The sequence below is a fragment of the Nesoenas mayeri genome (assembly GCF_963082525.1).
Source record: "Nesoenas mayeri genome assembly, chromosome: 2".
In the NCBI taxonomy this organism is placed as follows: Eukaryota; Metazoa; Chordata; class Aves; order Columbiformes; family Columbidae; genus Nesoenas; species Nesoenas mayeri.
Window position 1 is genome coordinate 149,422,053 of NC_137543.1, and position 16,799 is coordinate 149,438,851.

The following is a 16,799-nucleotide window of genomic DNA, read 5'->3' on the forward strand; positions in this document are numbered from 1 at the left end:
AACTGATAAAGAGTAGGTAACATAAACAAAGATGTTTGAATTCTTGACCTTCATTTAAGGCCTGGCAAGGCAAGTGAGGCACCAACTGGCCCCTACACTTCCTACAAACAGCCACCCTGAGCTGGAGCTCTTCTTGGTGTGATGGCTCCAAGTCGCGGAGGTGCAGGTTGGATGGTACCTCAAAGCAAGGTCAGAAAGAACAAGTTGTCCAGTGCCTTGTCCAGTTGGGTTTTGAACACCTCCAAGGGCAGAGACTGCACAACCTCTCCAGGCAACGTGTGCCAGTGGCTGACCACAGCCTCAGAAGAACATTTGTTGCTTATGTTTACAGAAATTTCTTGTATTTCAGTTTCTGTCCCTCACTTCTTATCCTGGCACTGGGCACCCCTGAGAAGAGTCTGGATTGGTTGTCTTTACTCCTCCATCAGATATTTATAGACACTGGTAAGATCCCCCTGAGCCTTCTCCTCTCCATGTTGAAAAGAGAGTTCCCTCTCTGGGTCCTAGCGCTGATCTATAATAAATGAACATAATCATAAAAATGCAATAAACCCTCACATGCTACAGATTGCCTGCAGCTCCTTTTCTCTCCATTCTCTTAAAATAAAAATAGAAACAAGATTTTTTCTTTTTTTAAATAAAAAAGGTCTCTACCCTGGCCCTTTGTCATTCAGATAAGAACCAGCTGTTTGCTAAAGCACTGTTTGTACTAACTAGCCCAGCTGCTGCTTATCTAGATGATAAAAGGACAACTAATGCGGTGCTTTTTACTTAAACACCACCATCCATCCTATCTGAAGTTATGCACATAAATATGAAAAAGTTTATGCATAAGAACATTGCCAAAATATTCAAAGCATAAACAAACTTTTTTTTTTTTTTTTTTTTAATAAAAAGAAACAATAATCAGACTCCTTTTTTCCTTCAGAAACTAAATTATCCAAACACTGGCTTGCAAGCATTATGGATTTTAAAGAAGTTAGCATGCAAATCTACTATACATTACATTGCATCCTGGGTACTGAAGCTCTTTCTGTCGCACAGAATTATTCTCCAGGCTTTCTTTTTCCTTTCTTATCTGTGTACTGTGGCTAAGACGTTCAAAATGCTTCAGCTTCCTTTTTCAACAGAGCTACTTTTACAATAATACTACCAACATTAAACATGGTTTTCTTTGTAACCACCCAAGTTGGGATCCTTCTTCAGGGACAGACTTGGCAAGACGTGAAAACGTAGGTAAATAGCCAGTAAAAAGAGTCATGTTTGACTTACATGCACAATCATGCTCTAGTAAATGTAAAATTAGTTCAGTGTTCCCAAGAAATACTACATGCCTGTCCTGACAATGCTAAAAGGCAAGCAGAAGACAAAAAATGCTTTCAGAATGGTGGGAGGGAACCCGCAGAACTTTGCAAAATGTAGTGAGATGGTAGGTTATGGGGCATGGGGGTGAATCTGGGCCAAGACAGAGCTTGTAAGTGGATACCAAGGATAGAAAACAGATAAAGGAGCAAAAAGTAAGTAAGTTAAAATAAATGCGAACAGGTAGAAGGGCAGAAGACACATGATATTATAAAGTAGAAAATCATGTACATTCTTTCCCAAAACCTAACATTTATTATTTACAAATATTTCTTGGCATGTTTACTATTAGAAGTTTACCTAAATACACTGAAAATCATGCACCAGAAAGACCAGCAGTGGCCTCAAAGGAGACCATTAACAAGTCCAGTATTAGAAGCTGAGGCAAAAGGTGCCACAGTCAAAAAAAACCCACACACCAATACAGCCCAAGAAATTGAGAGATAGGAGGAAGAATTTAAGGAGCACCCTTCAGAGGATGTTCAGATTCGAAGTAGAATGTTGACTAAGGACACTGGATGTAGGAAAGCACACAGGGAATGAGTTGGACCCCTTGATGACAAGAGTGAAAGGGCTACTGAGGAACAAGCCTGCAGCAGGGAAACTCAGTGGTTTCTTTGCCTTAGTCTTTACTGCTGAAGGTACTGGGGAGATTTCCACACCTGACCCCATTCTTTGCAGCAAATGAGGAGAGGAGTGAGATCAGCCAGAAGAAAATACAAGGGACCATTAGACCAAAGTGGTAGGTGAGAAGTCAACATGTCACCCAGGTAAGATGGCATTCTCCCAAAAACCCTGAGGGAACTCAACCATGAAACTGCATAACTGCTGGCCAAAATGTTCCACACGCTGTTACAAGTGGCCATGGTGTCAGAGGGCTGGGGCTTGCCTCTATATCTAGAGGGGATCTTGGGAACAACAGACCAGGCATCTGACCTGCTTTCAGATGAAATGGTGGCATTTACAATTATGAGTAAGATCACTGACTGTGATGGAAATGGGCCCACAGGGAACGTAGACGTCCATGGGGAAATCCTGCCTCACTGGGGTGCTGGAGTTGCACAAAGGTGCCAGTACGCTCTCCCAGCTCTCAGGTAATGAATTGGACATGACATATTTGCATTTTCAAAAAGCATTTACCAAGGCGTCATATCAAAGGTGTTGAAGAAACTAAGTTTTCATGGGACTGGACTATGTTTTAATTTTCTGAACTGCAATCTGGCAGATTAGATTGGAAACAAAATCAGTCTTCAGGGTGGAGAAGAGTCAGCTATAGGTTTCCCCGGGAATCAGGGCTTAGCCTTGTGAGTAGCTTTACCAGTGACTTGGAAAAGGCAGTGAACAGTGAAATCACCATTTTGGAGAAGATACTAAAGCCTTTTCAATAGTTAAATGAACTCCAGAAAGGTGTCACAAAACTAATCTAGTGAGAAAAGAAAAAAAAACAAACCTGTCATATCAATTTCGAAGTAGGAAACTAGGTAATGCATGCAGGGAAAAATGATGCTGAATGTTTTATACTTCCACCCATACTGAAAAAAATAGATGTTTCCTTTCTTTTATAATGAAGCCACTCATTTGAAAAGTCTCTCCCAATGATCTGTCTACCAGTCAATTTATTTAAACAGTGGAAGACATCCTTATACGGTCTGGTTTCATGACTGTTTCTCCACTTCTCAGTATGCTCCGTTTTCAGCACAGCAACTGGAGCAAAAATGAACAGGCACGCAGCAAGAAATTTGGGGATCTGCAAATCATTTTCAAACCTTTTTTTCAGGCAGGTTTGACAAGACATTAATTCTGTCAAAAAAGAGAGAGAGAGAAAAAAAAAAAAACACCTTGAAATCTCTCATTTTGAGGAAATGGTGATGCTCTCGCTCTTAATGGCAGACAAGTGCTGCCTGTGTGTGACATTAGCAGAGCGCAGACGAGCAATCTGTGCCCCTCAGCTGTCCGGGTTGCAGGACTGAAAGCAGCAAGATTCCAAAAGTAACAATTACCTATATTTTCTTGAATCAGCACATACTGTCGGCAGCTGCACGGCTCTGCCTGACAGTCGAGCCTCAGCGCTGTGTGTGCATTACGGCCATACAGCCAGCAGCTGCTTGCCCATAAAGGTCTATCACAATAGTATCACTAATTAGCAGAACATGGCTCAAGGAGCACCAGCGCTTCTCTTTAAATCTTAGTAATTTTTAAAATGTCAGCCCTGAGTTAAAGATCTAAAAGTCTGATGGCCACATCTTCTGAAAACTGGAGTGTTAAATTTGGCCATATATGAATATCAAGTCACTACTGTTGTTATTCTTCCCAGTTGTGCCACTGTCTGCACAACTTTGGAAATGTACCTTAAAGTCTCTGTGTGTTTATAAAGGCAAGTTGAAGAATCAACACACAATGTTAATCACAGAAGGCAAGGTGGAAAGTTGAAAGCATACATTTGGAGAGCATCTTTAACTTTTTTGAAAGGAGGGAAGGGAACCTTGGATAGATCCAAATCCCAAACTAAATGTTTTTGTTACACTAATCTAACAGCATCCATCAAATATTCGCTGTGTGATTTTGTCTGGAGGAGCTGAGATATTAAACAAAGCTTTGTAAGGTTTGTAATAGTTCAGCTTACAAAATTAACTATATTACTATACTCTGTGTAGATGTAATTCAAACAGGAGAAAACTGAGATACACAGTTTTGGCTTGGAGTTCATTCACAGCTACCACTCACTCCATGCTTATATCAATATTTACTACAAGATAATTCACTTGGAAACCTGGAAGGATTATACTCTATCTCCTGGTGATTCAATGGAAATTCTTTCTACAGGCAACTCTTCAGCTCAGTAAAACCACAAAAGCATAAAAGCGCTTTTTACCTTCTGGGAAGTTTGTGGTCTCTTTTGAGTTTACAGTTATGTAAGCGCTGATGATGTAAATGATCTCCTCACTACCTCTCTGAAGACAGAATAATACTCCTATGGTGTTTATGTACATTTTTATTGTTACTATAATTGCTTTGGAGGCTTAGTCTACAACATGAGAACTGGTGAAGCTGTACAAGAATAATACTGGCATGAAAAAGGAGTATCAGGGGTCACTTCACAAAGTTTTGAAATGGTTTCGTGCTCAAGTTAAGTAGACTTTGATTTTTGAAGCCTAAGAAAGCTTTCTGACAAAGAAACAGCTCCTGCACAGCAGATTGGAAGGAACTGTCCATGCCTCTCTAAACCCAGGACAATGGGGGTTGAGACGTCCTCTCTTCTAAACAGCAATCAAAATAAAAAAGCATGTGAAAATTCTGTTCTGAACTGAAACACAGAAGAATGGCATTCTGCAGAACCGTCCTGTCAAATGAATTCTTCTCTTCCCGCCCCCCCGCAATTCTTAGGGCTGATTATGAAAATGAATATTAAAACCAAAAGAACTGTACCCATACTACCAACTTTCTTAAAATCCAATTCAAACTCAGTTTTACTGACCAAAATAAAGCAGACTGGGTTGCCTGGCTATCTCAAAACAACTCAGTTTGATTTTGCAAATGCAAAGTTATTACTGGCTTTAAAGCCAGGAAAAAAACGGTTTGTTTTGGTTTGGTTTGGTTTTTTGCTGTTGTGGTTTTGTTCATTTGTTTGTTTGCATTGGCACTGCTACCCCTTGCATGGATTCCCTTTCTGAGATGAGTGGCTGCTCCATGGCACAGCCGGAATTCCCAGGGTGCTGAGTCCTGACCTTGCACCACGGTGCAGGACTGGCCATGCCACTGGAGAGGAGGGAAAACTGATGACAATCCACAAAAGGGAATATAATCAAGCTTGTTCCATTTAACTCTGGTTCTGCAAGACTAATAAGAGCATAAGCCAAGGTTTTTTCCATGAACTGGGCACATCCAGTGCCGAATCAACACAGGAAAGAAATCAGTTGAACTGGATCTTTGTTGTTGTTGTTGTTATTATTTCATGGTGACTCATTTGGAGAAGCAAAAGAAAGAGAAAAGCATGAAAAATAACAGGGAAATACTTCCTCAAAAGCTAAACATTTCTTTTTCTCTTTAAGAAAAAACAGTAAAAATTATGAAAATGCTGATAAATGGTGTGATTTATCAAGATAGGGTCTGCCCTTCTCATGGTTTTACTTCTAATCTGCAAGCTCCCGAATTTGCAGCCAGTCAGATGTCACTTATTTTTTGTTCTAACACTAAAAATCTTTGCTGAGACTGTATACTAGGCTGGTGGCAGCTACAGGAACGTTCCAAAGGGACAGCTTCTGTACCAGCACGTGGAAATAATCTACATTGCTGAATGAAGCACAATATAGCTGAGCCTGCCAGGCACGGCCAATGCTGGATGCTCCTTGGGCAGGCGGGTCCCACTGCCATGCCCAGGTGTGCAACGCTGCTCTCCAGCTGCATCTCAGGCCACACATCCATCACCTGGGGGCTAAGATGATGGAATACCATACTCGTTAATGGTATTCATGCAAGATACATACATAATATTATCATAGCTTATCAGTGTTATAGCAGATTGATGATATCAAAAGTTTAAATCCGTCCAATTCTTTAACAAAGATCTAGAGTTTAATTGCAAATTCCCTCTTCAATTTTCATTTCATTGAAATCTGGGTATTGCCAGACTTTCAGAAAACCGCCTTCCTGAATACTGCCAGCTCAGCAGGTAAACAGCTTTATGTCCATGCAAGTTGTGCTTTCGTCATATTAAAATATGCAAATAATACTGACATCATATTTCCTTTGAATGTCATGAAAGCAATAATTCTGAGAAAAAAGAGTGCCAAAAATTGTTTTGTAAAGATGATCACTGCACCAATAATTACACATCATCACTTTCCCAAATCATTATGGCTCATTGTACCAGCTTATTAAGGAATTGGGAAAACACAGGAAAAAAAGTGTAAAGTAGACCCAGACAGACAGGGGTCCCTATCCTGGCCCTATAGAGATACATTTCAGTGTATCTATATCTGATTCTAAAACCAGTTCTTTCATCTTGGAACAGATATACTGTACACAGAGCTGTGCCTTTTTGGAATGTGATTTCTACAAAATAAATCCCACTAAATGTCAAGCAGATATAGGGCACCAAACTATTCCTAACTTGAGTGAGCAAAAATTCTATCAGATTTAAGGACCAATGCCTCTGGTTCATCACTGCTGAATTTGCTCCGTCATTATTTGCAAACATCATCTTGATACATTTGTTCTAGAAGACTTTCACTAAGAGAAGAGTGAACGTCCTCCACATCCTTTTTGAAAAAAGATACTAAACACAGAAATGGTCTAAAATACTTCACCCTTTCTATGCATCTGAAATGGAGGAGGAATAAGAAACAGTCTCCAAAGGACAGTCTGTGCTTTCTAGAGTCCAAGATCAGAATTATGGCCAGAACAGGACATAACCAAATATAAAATGGTCAGAATTCCTTTAACCCAAATGAGAACCTTGCACCCAAACTGGCTTTCTAGCAGTGCATGTATATATAAACCTGTGTGTATATTTATTAAAGCTGCGTATAAGCAGTTAATCAAGAGGAGCTTAATACTTTCAGCGAGGCGTCTTTTTCAAACATGATTTTGTAATACACTGTAGACTGGAATTTTTTAAAGATCAGTTTTATGCATTTAGAAATAAACCATTCCTTTTCCCCCAGGCAAGATCAGCAGTACTAAACCAATTTGTGCACATCATTTTTGAAGCATGATGCTCAAGAAATAACTTCCTCAATAAGACCTTACCAGTGTTAACAAGAATGAAAGAATGACTTTTAGATGTCTTAAGAAACAGATGCTTTCTTGACCTACCATTCAACTGCACCCCAGTTAACGCAGTGCATTTCTCCGATTTGTCAAAACCATATTTAAGTCTCATTCAGTCCTCCACGGCATCTGCAGTCCTTCTCAGTATCATATGCCCACATATTCCTACTATATAGCATTATTTACATTAATCTAGAAGATAAACTATTGGAAATCATGAAAATGTTTCAAAACATCAACACATTAACACTACACTGGAGGAGACAGAAGCTGCAAATACTAGCAGAAAAAGAATCACCACTTCACCCTGAATTTAGTATTTCATGCTTCCCTGCAATGAAGGCCAAGACACAACGTACTTAAAATCTGAAATAACAATATTATTTGCCTGAAGTTTTGCAGAATCTTTACATGGAACTTTTAATTACCTAGATGAAATGCAATAATGAAATGTAAGAGCTCTACTCTTAATTAAAAAAACTGAAAGTGACAAAGCAGCAAGTCAGTTAACACTGTCTATAAACGAGAGATTCAATAGACCTACATAAAAAACTCCAAAGAACAAAAATCACATAAACAGTGGGATCCAATTACAAAATCAATATAGTTTTATTCAGTGTTTCCTGTTACTCATTGATGAAATACTCAAAAGAAAACCTTTATTGATTGGTAATAAGGTTAGCATGTCTAACACTGAAATTCAGATAATTTTGTAATTCTTTCTTTCTTTAGCTTCTCAAATATTATTTTCTAGGTCTCAGAGGAATCATGACATCTCTTATAAATAAAAATGCCTTGGAAGTGAAAACTCCCATTCCCAGTATCAAAAGCCTATTACCTCATTGCATTTACTTCTTCGCCTCGCCACAATAAGCTGGATCATTCCCCGTTTATTTCCTTCAGTGGACATGGATCTCCTTAAGGTCTCCATTGCATCTTGATTTGTTTTGCCCAATAATGATTCTCCATTTACCGCTATTAATTGATCGTTCACTCGAAGCCTGCCATCCTGGAAAACGAAGGATTATAGCCAGTTACATAAGACATGCCCAAAAGAAGTGTAGTCTACTGGAGAGAGGAAAAAAAAAATCCAAAATAAAATAATCAAACAACTATGCTTAGTCCTAATAGTTTATGGCCAAATGAACACTAGTATAATAGCTTCCACTGCAGCCGTTGTAGGAAATGTCTATTCCAATTATAGGTTTGCACTGCAAGCTATTATCATAACATATTTGCACAAATAGCATACTAATTGAACTGTACCAGAGACGGCTCATATCCTTCCCGACGATCTGTAAGCGTTGTTTAAATTCTGGGATGTGCAAACATGTGAATCTGAGTAGAAATCTAAATGTTACCTCTGATGGTGTAATTGGAAAAAGGTAGTTAGAGAGCAATCTCATTCTTCTTGAATCTGTGGTTATTTTCCAAACAGACTTATTATGGAAAACTGAGGAAGACCAAAGTACACAGATGTCCCCTCTTACCTTGGATGCTGCTCCACCGTTAATAATGGACTTGACGAAGATTCCTAAATCGGCATGGTTTTCTTTTGACCGGTTACCTTTGACGCTCACGCCAAGTCCAGCTGATCCAGAGTCATTCAGTGGAACTTCAAATGTCAGGAATTCCCTGGTGCCATCAGGTGTGAGGACAAGCTCTTCTTCTTCTGCTTTCTGTCGGGAAAATTAGAATGGGATTATAGAGGAGCATTTCTCTTTGGGAAATATCTTCCCTCCACAGCTATTAGCATTAAAAACCCCTGCTTTTAACTAAAATGCCACAATATTTTCCACAGTAATTATTTGAAGAAACATGCGCAAATACTGTATTTTCAGTCACCTCCAGCTGATGCCTAGATTCAGAAATATCTTATGTCTGTGTCTAAGTGTTTCGCTGTCTAGTAAAATAATTGAATCATGTGTCATTACTGAACGTGCCATTAACACCAACTCACATGTAATCTACTATTTCATTAGCCAAAGGAGAGCTGTATGAGAAATATTTTCTTACTTGCAAACCTATAGAATTTTAAAAATATCACCGTTGTCTACAGCAGCTTTGCAGTCATGGGGAGAAACTAAGTACAAGAAAATTAAATTCAAAATGTACTCCTTCACTTCACTTTGTTTAAAACTAGCTGTGTTCAGAAAAACAGCAAATTACACAGCTGAGATCCGCAACAGCACATCTCTCTGCTATTGCCAAGCTTAGCGTCAAATCCAGCTCTGAGCACCAATCTTCCTGCCTTTCCCAGCTCTGCTCTTCACCTCTGTCCTCTCACTCACATCTTTGGTTCTTTGCTGCCCTTCACACTCAGTTTTTGTCCAGCTGGGACAATCCCGGGTTTTGAACATCAGGAATTACAGTCCCAGACGTGCCGGTGTCCCAGCTCAGCGACACCCCTCCGCGCACCCACAGGCCACGCAAGCGCAGGAGAATGGCCTCTCGCTTCACCTCCCGCTGAGCCTGGGGTGGTGGTGGGCAGGGAGGGGGCCCTGGGGTGTCCCCACAGCGTGGTGGCACTTGTCGGGGCAGCAGGTGTGGGCACAGCACCCTGGACAGAAAATGGACAGGCCCTGCACTGCGTAAGCACAACAGGCTGCTGCCAAAAGGAGGAACGGGAGGGACGAACTGTTCACCAGCCCTGTCCTTTGCAGTAGACACTGCCCACTTGTCTCTGACACCTTCCAGTTATAATGAAGTGTTTAGAACTACTTCAGTTATAACTTGATCATTTAAGCAAAATATTAAAGAAAAAATTCATGCCCTCAGAGGCAGTTCTCCACAGTGGCCCAGTATCTGGCCTCTAGAAAGATGCTCATGAACCCAAATGTGCTGGTTTTTTCTCACCCACATAAAAGGAAAACACTAAGAGAACGTCTACCAGAAGGTGCACAATACAGTCCAACAGTCAGCAGTTCTTCTCTGGAAGAATTGATCTGTCCAATTTTTTTAATAATCTTAGCAAATACATCACATCCATTATAACACTGATTTTATACTGACTTCCCCCTTGTCACTCTCATCTATTTGCAAAGCTCACTCGTCCTATTTTTCTCCTATTCCCAGATACTTGTAGCAGGACAAGACACATGAGAAGTTAATGTATGCCTGCTGAGCTGCTCCTGTTTCTTAAGGCCTGACAAAAGGCGAAACTGACAGGCTTTTCTGAAATCCAAACACAGACTATGGCAAAGATGGATGTGAAAGCCATGTGGTGTACAGTAGACTAAGATGATCAATTTGGGCACAAGCATGCTAGTTGTGTCACCACTGACCTAGAAATGCAATGTGAAAATGTGACATGGGAAGGCAGTCAGACTGCTGAGAGAACCAGAACAGCTGAGGGAAGAAAAGCAGGAGCTCTATCTTTTCCCACTTGGTTAAAAGCATGAACCTTAATGTGTTCACCAGCCCCTTCCCTTGCATTAGACACTATTTGCTCATCTCTGTTTTTCATTTATGACAAAGCATAGTGCTTCATCAATTAAAAACAAAGAATTACACCCCTATCCAAGTGCCACATCTAGGTTGGCTCGTTTGTGAATCCCGTTATCCAAATGCATCTCTTGGCCTGTGACGATCTGTGCTAGCTGTCAGGAAGGGAAAGGTGCACTCTGTCCATGGAAAAAATACTGAAACTAAAAAAAAGGCCCCAGTTTTGGGGAAAATTACAAGTCTGATTTGCCTGTTTGGGTCACAGAAGCACGAGTTACAGGATACATTTGAGTGCATCTTTTATCAGGTAGCTACACAATAAAAAAAAATCTCAGAGAGACGCACATTATCTTTTAGTTCCTGTAACACTGACCACTTTCACATCCCTTAATAAATAACAGTAGCAGTAAAAGCTTGAGAGACAAAAGGGAGTCAAAGCCAAGGTAGGATGTACAGGTAATCCAAAAAAGCAAAGTAAGGTTATTGTTTCTTCTTTACTACAGAAACTGTAAATTTACCTTTGATCTCCTTCCTCCCTCACTATTTTTTAATGTTCTAAAAAATCTGCCAGAACTTCAGCCCCAGTGACCTCCCTTTCAGGGCAGAGAACTAAACAGCTTCCCTGCACAGTCCACCGGGTTCACTTCCACATGCCAAAGGGACGATTGGAGACAGTGTCTCCATCAGCATCCCCAAGGACCTGGATAATGGCCCCTACACTACTTCTCTTCAGCCACACCAAAGAGCTGCATTATCAGCTCCGCACAATTCTTAATGTGAGGCTTCTCCCTGCTCGTTTTCTAGAGACTTGAATAAGAAAATAAGCTGATATCAGGCTAGAGATACCCAAATATGCAGGTGAAACTGAAGGCCCCAGCCTGGAGCAAACTATTCCTTAGTAGCAGCACGTGAGTGAGCAGATCATGCTCATGAAAAAATTATAAACAGCAGCCTCAGCACTGGAACAGAAGTGCTGAAGCCACGAGAAAACTATGCAACTCATCCAAAGGAAAAAAAATACCATTACTGGGCTAAGGCTAAATTGCTTTAAGGACTTCATTGGGTATCCACAGCTTTTTTCAACTAAGCCAGCTAAGCAATGGAGGGAACAAATGTTTCTTTTTGATATCCTACAGTTTTTTCACAGAATACTTAGGAGAAAAATGTGGCTTTTAAGAATAACTGAACCATCAGGATTCAAGGACAATGGATATGAAAGTACTGACTCTAACATTTGTGCCATGCCATGGTACCAAAGGTCTTACTATGTATGATTCATTGAATACAACTCCAGAAATACAAACCTTGGAACAGAAATATATAGTGATCAGGAACCTCTCAGCATGCCATAAAGGAGCCACTCTCAGGGAAATGAGGAGGAGGTTTTTAGCCTGATAACATAATATTTTGAACCAAAGTTGTAAAAGCAAAACCAACCAAACAAAACCACCAAATAAAACCTCAGACTGGCTGAAACGTTTGTTCCCCAAAGCCCTTTAAAGTACAGAAACATTACCTATACAGCAGCTCTCCCCAGTCGATTAAATATCAGCTATTTTTTAAAAAGTAAATTATGTTGAACAAACCATATAAATTCTCTAATACATCCATGAGACAGCATAAAAATGCAAAAAAAAATCTAGAATGCGGCATTTAAAAATTTCAACTGAGAACACAATCACTTCCTAATTGCAATAACTTCCATTTGATCTTGATACACTCTAAATTAACAGCTTCTCTATGTCAATCAAACACCTCAACAGTATTTTCATGATTAGTTGATCCGTGGGAGAAATTTATTCCTTCATATACTTTGACAGGCCAGGAGTAAATATGCGGGCAAAATTATGTACTGTGAACCCTGAACAACAAAAATCAAGTCCCTTAAGATTTTTCACATGCTACATCCAAAACAATTAACAGCAGAACAATATTCTGTTCAGACAGAGTCTGCTGAGGAAAAGGTCATCTGAAATGACTTCAGCTGGATGAATGCAGCTGCTTGAGTATGTAATACGTAATAAAAAGTTGATTGGTGATAAAATATATAGGTGACCTATTTTTTGGCTTCAAATTCATAATTGGCATAAATGTATGATAAATGAAATTTGAGATAAGCTTTTCATTCGTTAAATACAACATAAATATATCATAAGTTGAAATATAAACTTCCTGACTAGAGCAAGCTTGTGGCTATGCTTCGATACATATGGAGATTACAAAGCACCATTGGAAAACCAGGAGGTAAATTCTTTCTCTTCTATAGAACATCGGTTCCTGATCTGATCATAAAACCTGATTTAATTTTGTAAACAACGTTAAAATGGACCTTGACACTAAAAGTGCAATAAGTCTACGTCATCATGTTAGTAACAGCCATCTCCTCCTTATCCTTTTATGTTTTAAAGACCATGTAGAAATTTCTTGCTTGGGACTTCCTCCCTTTAAAAATCTTGTCAGGGTTCAGCTGGTGAGCAAGAAGCACGAGATGGGTGAAAAAAGAAACCTAACAGCAAAGAAAACCCTCCTCCCACCTAACAGGGGAAGCAAGTTTCAGTCAAGCTGGGACAAGTTTCCGAAGCGGCCCACTGCAGCTCCAAAGCCGGCTGCATTCTCTCCAGCAAAGTTCGTTCTCTTGCGAGCTGAGACATGCTGTCTTCTCAGCAGCTATTAAGTCACTGAAACCTGCCTGCAAGTTACTTTGTGATCATGCATACAGAAAAGAAATAAGTTAATCTCTCAGCCAAAATCCAGTACGTTCCTGCTTCTTTTCACACGAGCAGTTAAGAAAGCTCTGTATCCCCACTCTTAGAGGGCAACCTATATTTCCAAGTTATGTACATAACACACATGAAAACATGTACGGGGTTCTTGTATGCACAAGCATATACATGTACATATACAAACACACCCTTCTTATATGATGATGAAATTCACATGATAAATTCACACGATAGCTGAGGCACCAGTGCTACCTAACACCTCCAATGACCCCATCTGCACTATTCACTTCATCTGCCTTCAAATCCTGCTGTGTCTATCCTTCTAACATCACAGTCTTAAGCCTGTAAGTCTGTTTAATTATTATTTTGTTAAAGCATCAATCTTTTGCCTCATAAATGCATCTTCTCTCTTGAATTTGTCCAGCCTGAAAATCTGAAGTTCTTGAAAGATGAGTTTGAAGTCTCGTGAATGTTAAGAGCCCACCAGGTCTAGGAAGTGTACGCTAGAAAAGTAAAAGAACTGGCATTTGCAAAATCCAGGGTTTAGTCATCTGGTTCCAATAAAGGGGAATACCAATGTAACGTCACAGCTTTTTCCAGGATATTTTCCATCTTCAGAAGATTTTAATATCAAATTCATTATTCTTTCTCACCAGGAACCTATGATACTAAGAAATCATAACTCCTATACATTGGGAAAACAACAGTATTATTATAACTAAATAGAATTCTTATTTCAAATCATGCATGATGTACACAAGAGAAAGGAGATTTCACTTAACTATTGTGCAAAAACGTTCTTGACATCAGAGATGAAACAATTTGTTTTGTCCTTCAAGGTAGGTGGGTGCCATTGCTGCCACAGCAGGCCACCTTCTAAATTGATACACACCAAAAGACTCTCACTTTTATTGTATGCTATCACATATACAACTGTAGAAAATGTAAATCTAGCAGCTTTAAGGAAGCAAAATAGTATCCATGGTCGACAACTGTTTCATGGGGCGTGAAGTTTGGTACTTATAAAAATGCAAGAAGATGTATAACTGCTGGAGGTGCTGAAAACAGAGCGATGTAGGTGGCCTGTAACACACCTCTCCAAGTGCAGCCGAGGCCTTTCCTGGGGAGGAATAACTGAGAGCTGATGCATCCTGCCCTGGGCAGGCATTAAAGAGAAATGTAACTACAGCTGCTCATTCAGATTTAAAACTGGGCCTCCAGCAGAGAAAAGCCTGCCTACTGATCCAACAGTGACATGCACACCCTGGCCTGCTTTCCTCCTGAAATAAAACAAGGCCTTTTATCTTTTTATTTTTTTTTAATCAAACAATTATGTGCTGCATTACAGGTTATAAGGGCCTAAAGTATCTACTTGTCTAGATATAAAATGATATAGGGCTTAAGCCAACCAAACAACTAAAATTCTTATGCTCTCTTTCTAACTCTTCCTAGGTTAAGTATTTTAATATCTCCCATATGTTAGATAAACACTAATGAATTTTATTTGCACGTATACACTGAGACTCATTATTCAGATTAGCAAGTTAATATGTCACATCTGGCAAAGACTGCACTCTTACTCAAATCAAACAGCAGCTGCTAAATATCAAAAACTAAATTTGAATTCTGAGATTTTATGGGAAATGTGGTCTGCTTTAATTTTAATCCCATCAAGGAAAAGTTTTTTTGCACATTATATGTGGATTAACTTTGGTACATATTTATATGTAGAAATGCTAGCTCATGAAAAACAGACCCATTATATTTCCAGTTATGTCCATTTTAAGGATTTAATTTAATATCAAAAAACATGTTACACATTCAAAAATGTCTTCAGTTTAATGTTTTTGATGGATTAAAAATGGTTTCGAAAAAAGTTAAATGTTTTCAAAAGCACAAAAATTCTAGCATGTGCTTTTCATTTAGTATGAAAATCAAAGCTTTGCAAAAGCCCATATTTAAGTACATCCACATGTTTGTTATTTATCTCTATAAGAACTCCATTGCTTGTCTGTGCAAACATTATTCTCCCTAATGCTAACACTCTGATCTGCGCTGTCATAGAAACTGGATTAAGAAGTTGAGATTCTAAATTTCAAATCACCTGGTCAGACCACTAAAATTATTTTGTTGGTTATGCATCTCAGAACTTCACACAGGGACTAGTCTGTTGCCATTGCCATAATGACTGTATTTTATCCAGGCCAACATGGCCTGTTCCAAACTGTTGTTCCTACTCCAATTTTGTGCTCCTACTGCATGTTCTGAAACAAATATGTGATTGTAATGCTAACCCCATTTCCTTACAGGATGCTTATCCTAGAGAAGTGAAAACCAAGGGATTAGATACACAGCAGGTGTCTGCTCTGCTAGTAAAGCTTATAAAGCTACAGCTCTCTGCACTATCTCTTGTTCAAGAAAAACTTCAATGCTCAACACACTAATGAAACAGCTCCCTAAAAATCTTTATAACTTCTCTCACTGGCCTGTTGGATGTACAAGACCTGAAAGACTAAAGAAACAGATAGAGAGTGTCTGGGAAAGCCAGACAGAAAAACAAAGTTGAAAGGGAAATAATGCCTTTGTAGAAGTCCACGGCAGGGAACACGTTCCTCACGAGGCAATGTCAGCACAGGGCACTGGGAATGACCTGTGTCTCACTCCTACTTCTGCTGCAGACTTCCAGGCAACCGTGGCAAACCACTTCATCTCACTGTTTTCCCTGGATTTGAATTGCAAGAAAGAATCAACATCAAGAGTATAATGCCAAGAGTGCAGTAAAACAAGCTTAGCACATAGCCAATGTGTTTTCAGATGTGTAAATAGGAATTTTAAGCAACAATGTGAACTTTGCACTCACCTAAATTAGGCCAAGAACCTGATGACCCTACTGCCTGTGCTAGCACATGGTGAACTAAGGGACTTGGGGGCCCCTTTCAGTCTCACCTCCTATATGTGCTGTTTAAATTGTAAATGCCTTACACAGTTGATGCTTATTATCCAAAATAACATAGGCTGGTACACAGGAAATAGTACAATACTGGCAAATAAAGATGTGCACACCAGCATGGCTTCAGGATGACTCTGCAATGGTGGCCTTGAGGCAAGCCTGTTACAGAACCCCAGAGAAGGGATATGTACTTTGCCTGCCATGAAATCAGCAATTGGCCAGCAATGTTACCAACACAGGCTTTGAGAAAACAGCTGGAGCTCTGCCGCAGTGCTGCAGGGAGCCAGCCTGGCCATGCCATGCTGCAGCCCTGCAGGTGACCGAGTCAAAACTACAGTCCTGAGGGTCAATCCCAAGCACAGCGTTACGCAGTTTATGTCGATTATCACTGTACGTTCCGGGAAATTCCGACTACTCAAAGAACATTCATAAACACAGTCTGCTGTATTAATTATTCACTAGGAATTAATGTTTCAGCTCTACTCATTAATGCTTCAGAACATGCTAGAGTACCTCCTATGGTAAAAGACTCTAAACTCAACAGTAATCTG

General features: G+C 39.7%; 1 protein-coding gene across 8 annotated transcripts in view; it reads right to left on the reverse strand.

Moving 5' to 3' along the window:
• The window catches only part of PARD3 (par-3 family cell polarity regulator), a gene marked incomplete at both ends in the record, with an annotated part of 453,991 nt that overhangs the window by 170,372 nt on the left and 266,820 nt on the right, over positions 1–16,799 (reverse strand). For all 8 annotated transcript variants that reach the window (XM_080340305.1, XM_080340306.1, XM_080340304.1 and 5 more), the window contains 2 exons: positions 7,970–8,140; positions 8,622–8,810. In XM_080340305.1, coding sequence (XP_080196431.1) covers positions 7,970–8,140; positions 8,622–8,810 — 360 coding nt within the window. The remainder of the gene's footprint in view (positions 1–7,969; positions 8,141–8,621; positions 8,811–16,799) is intronic.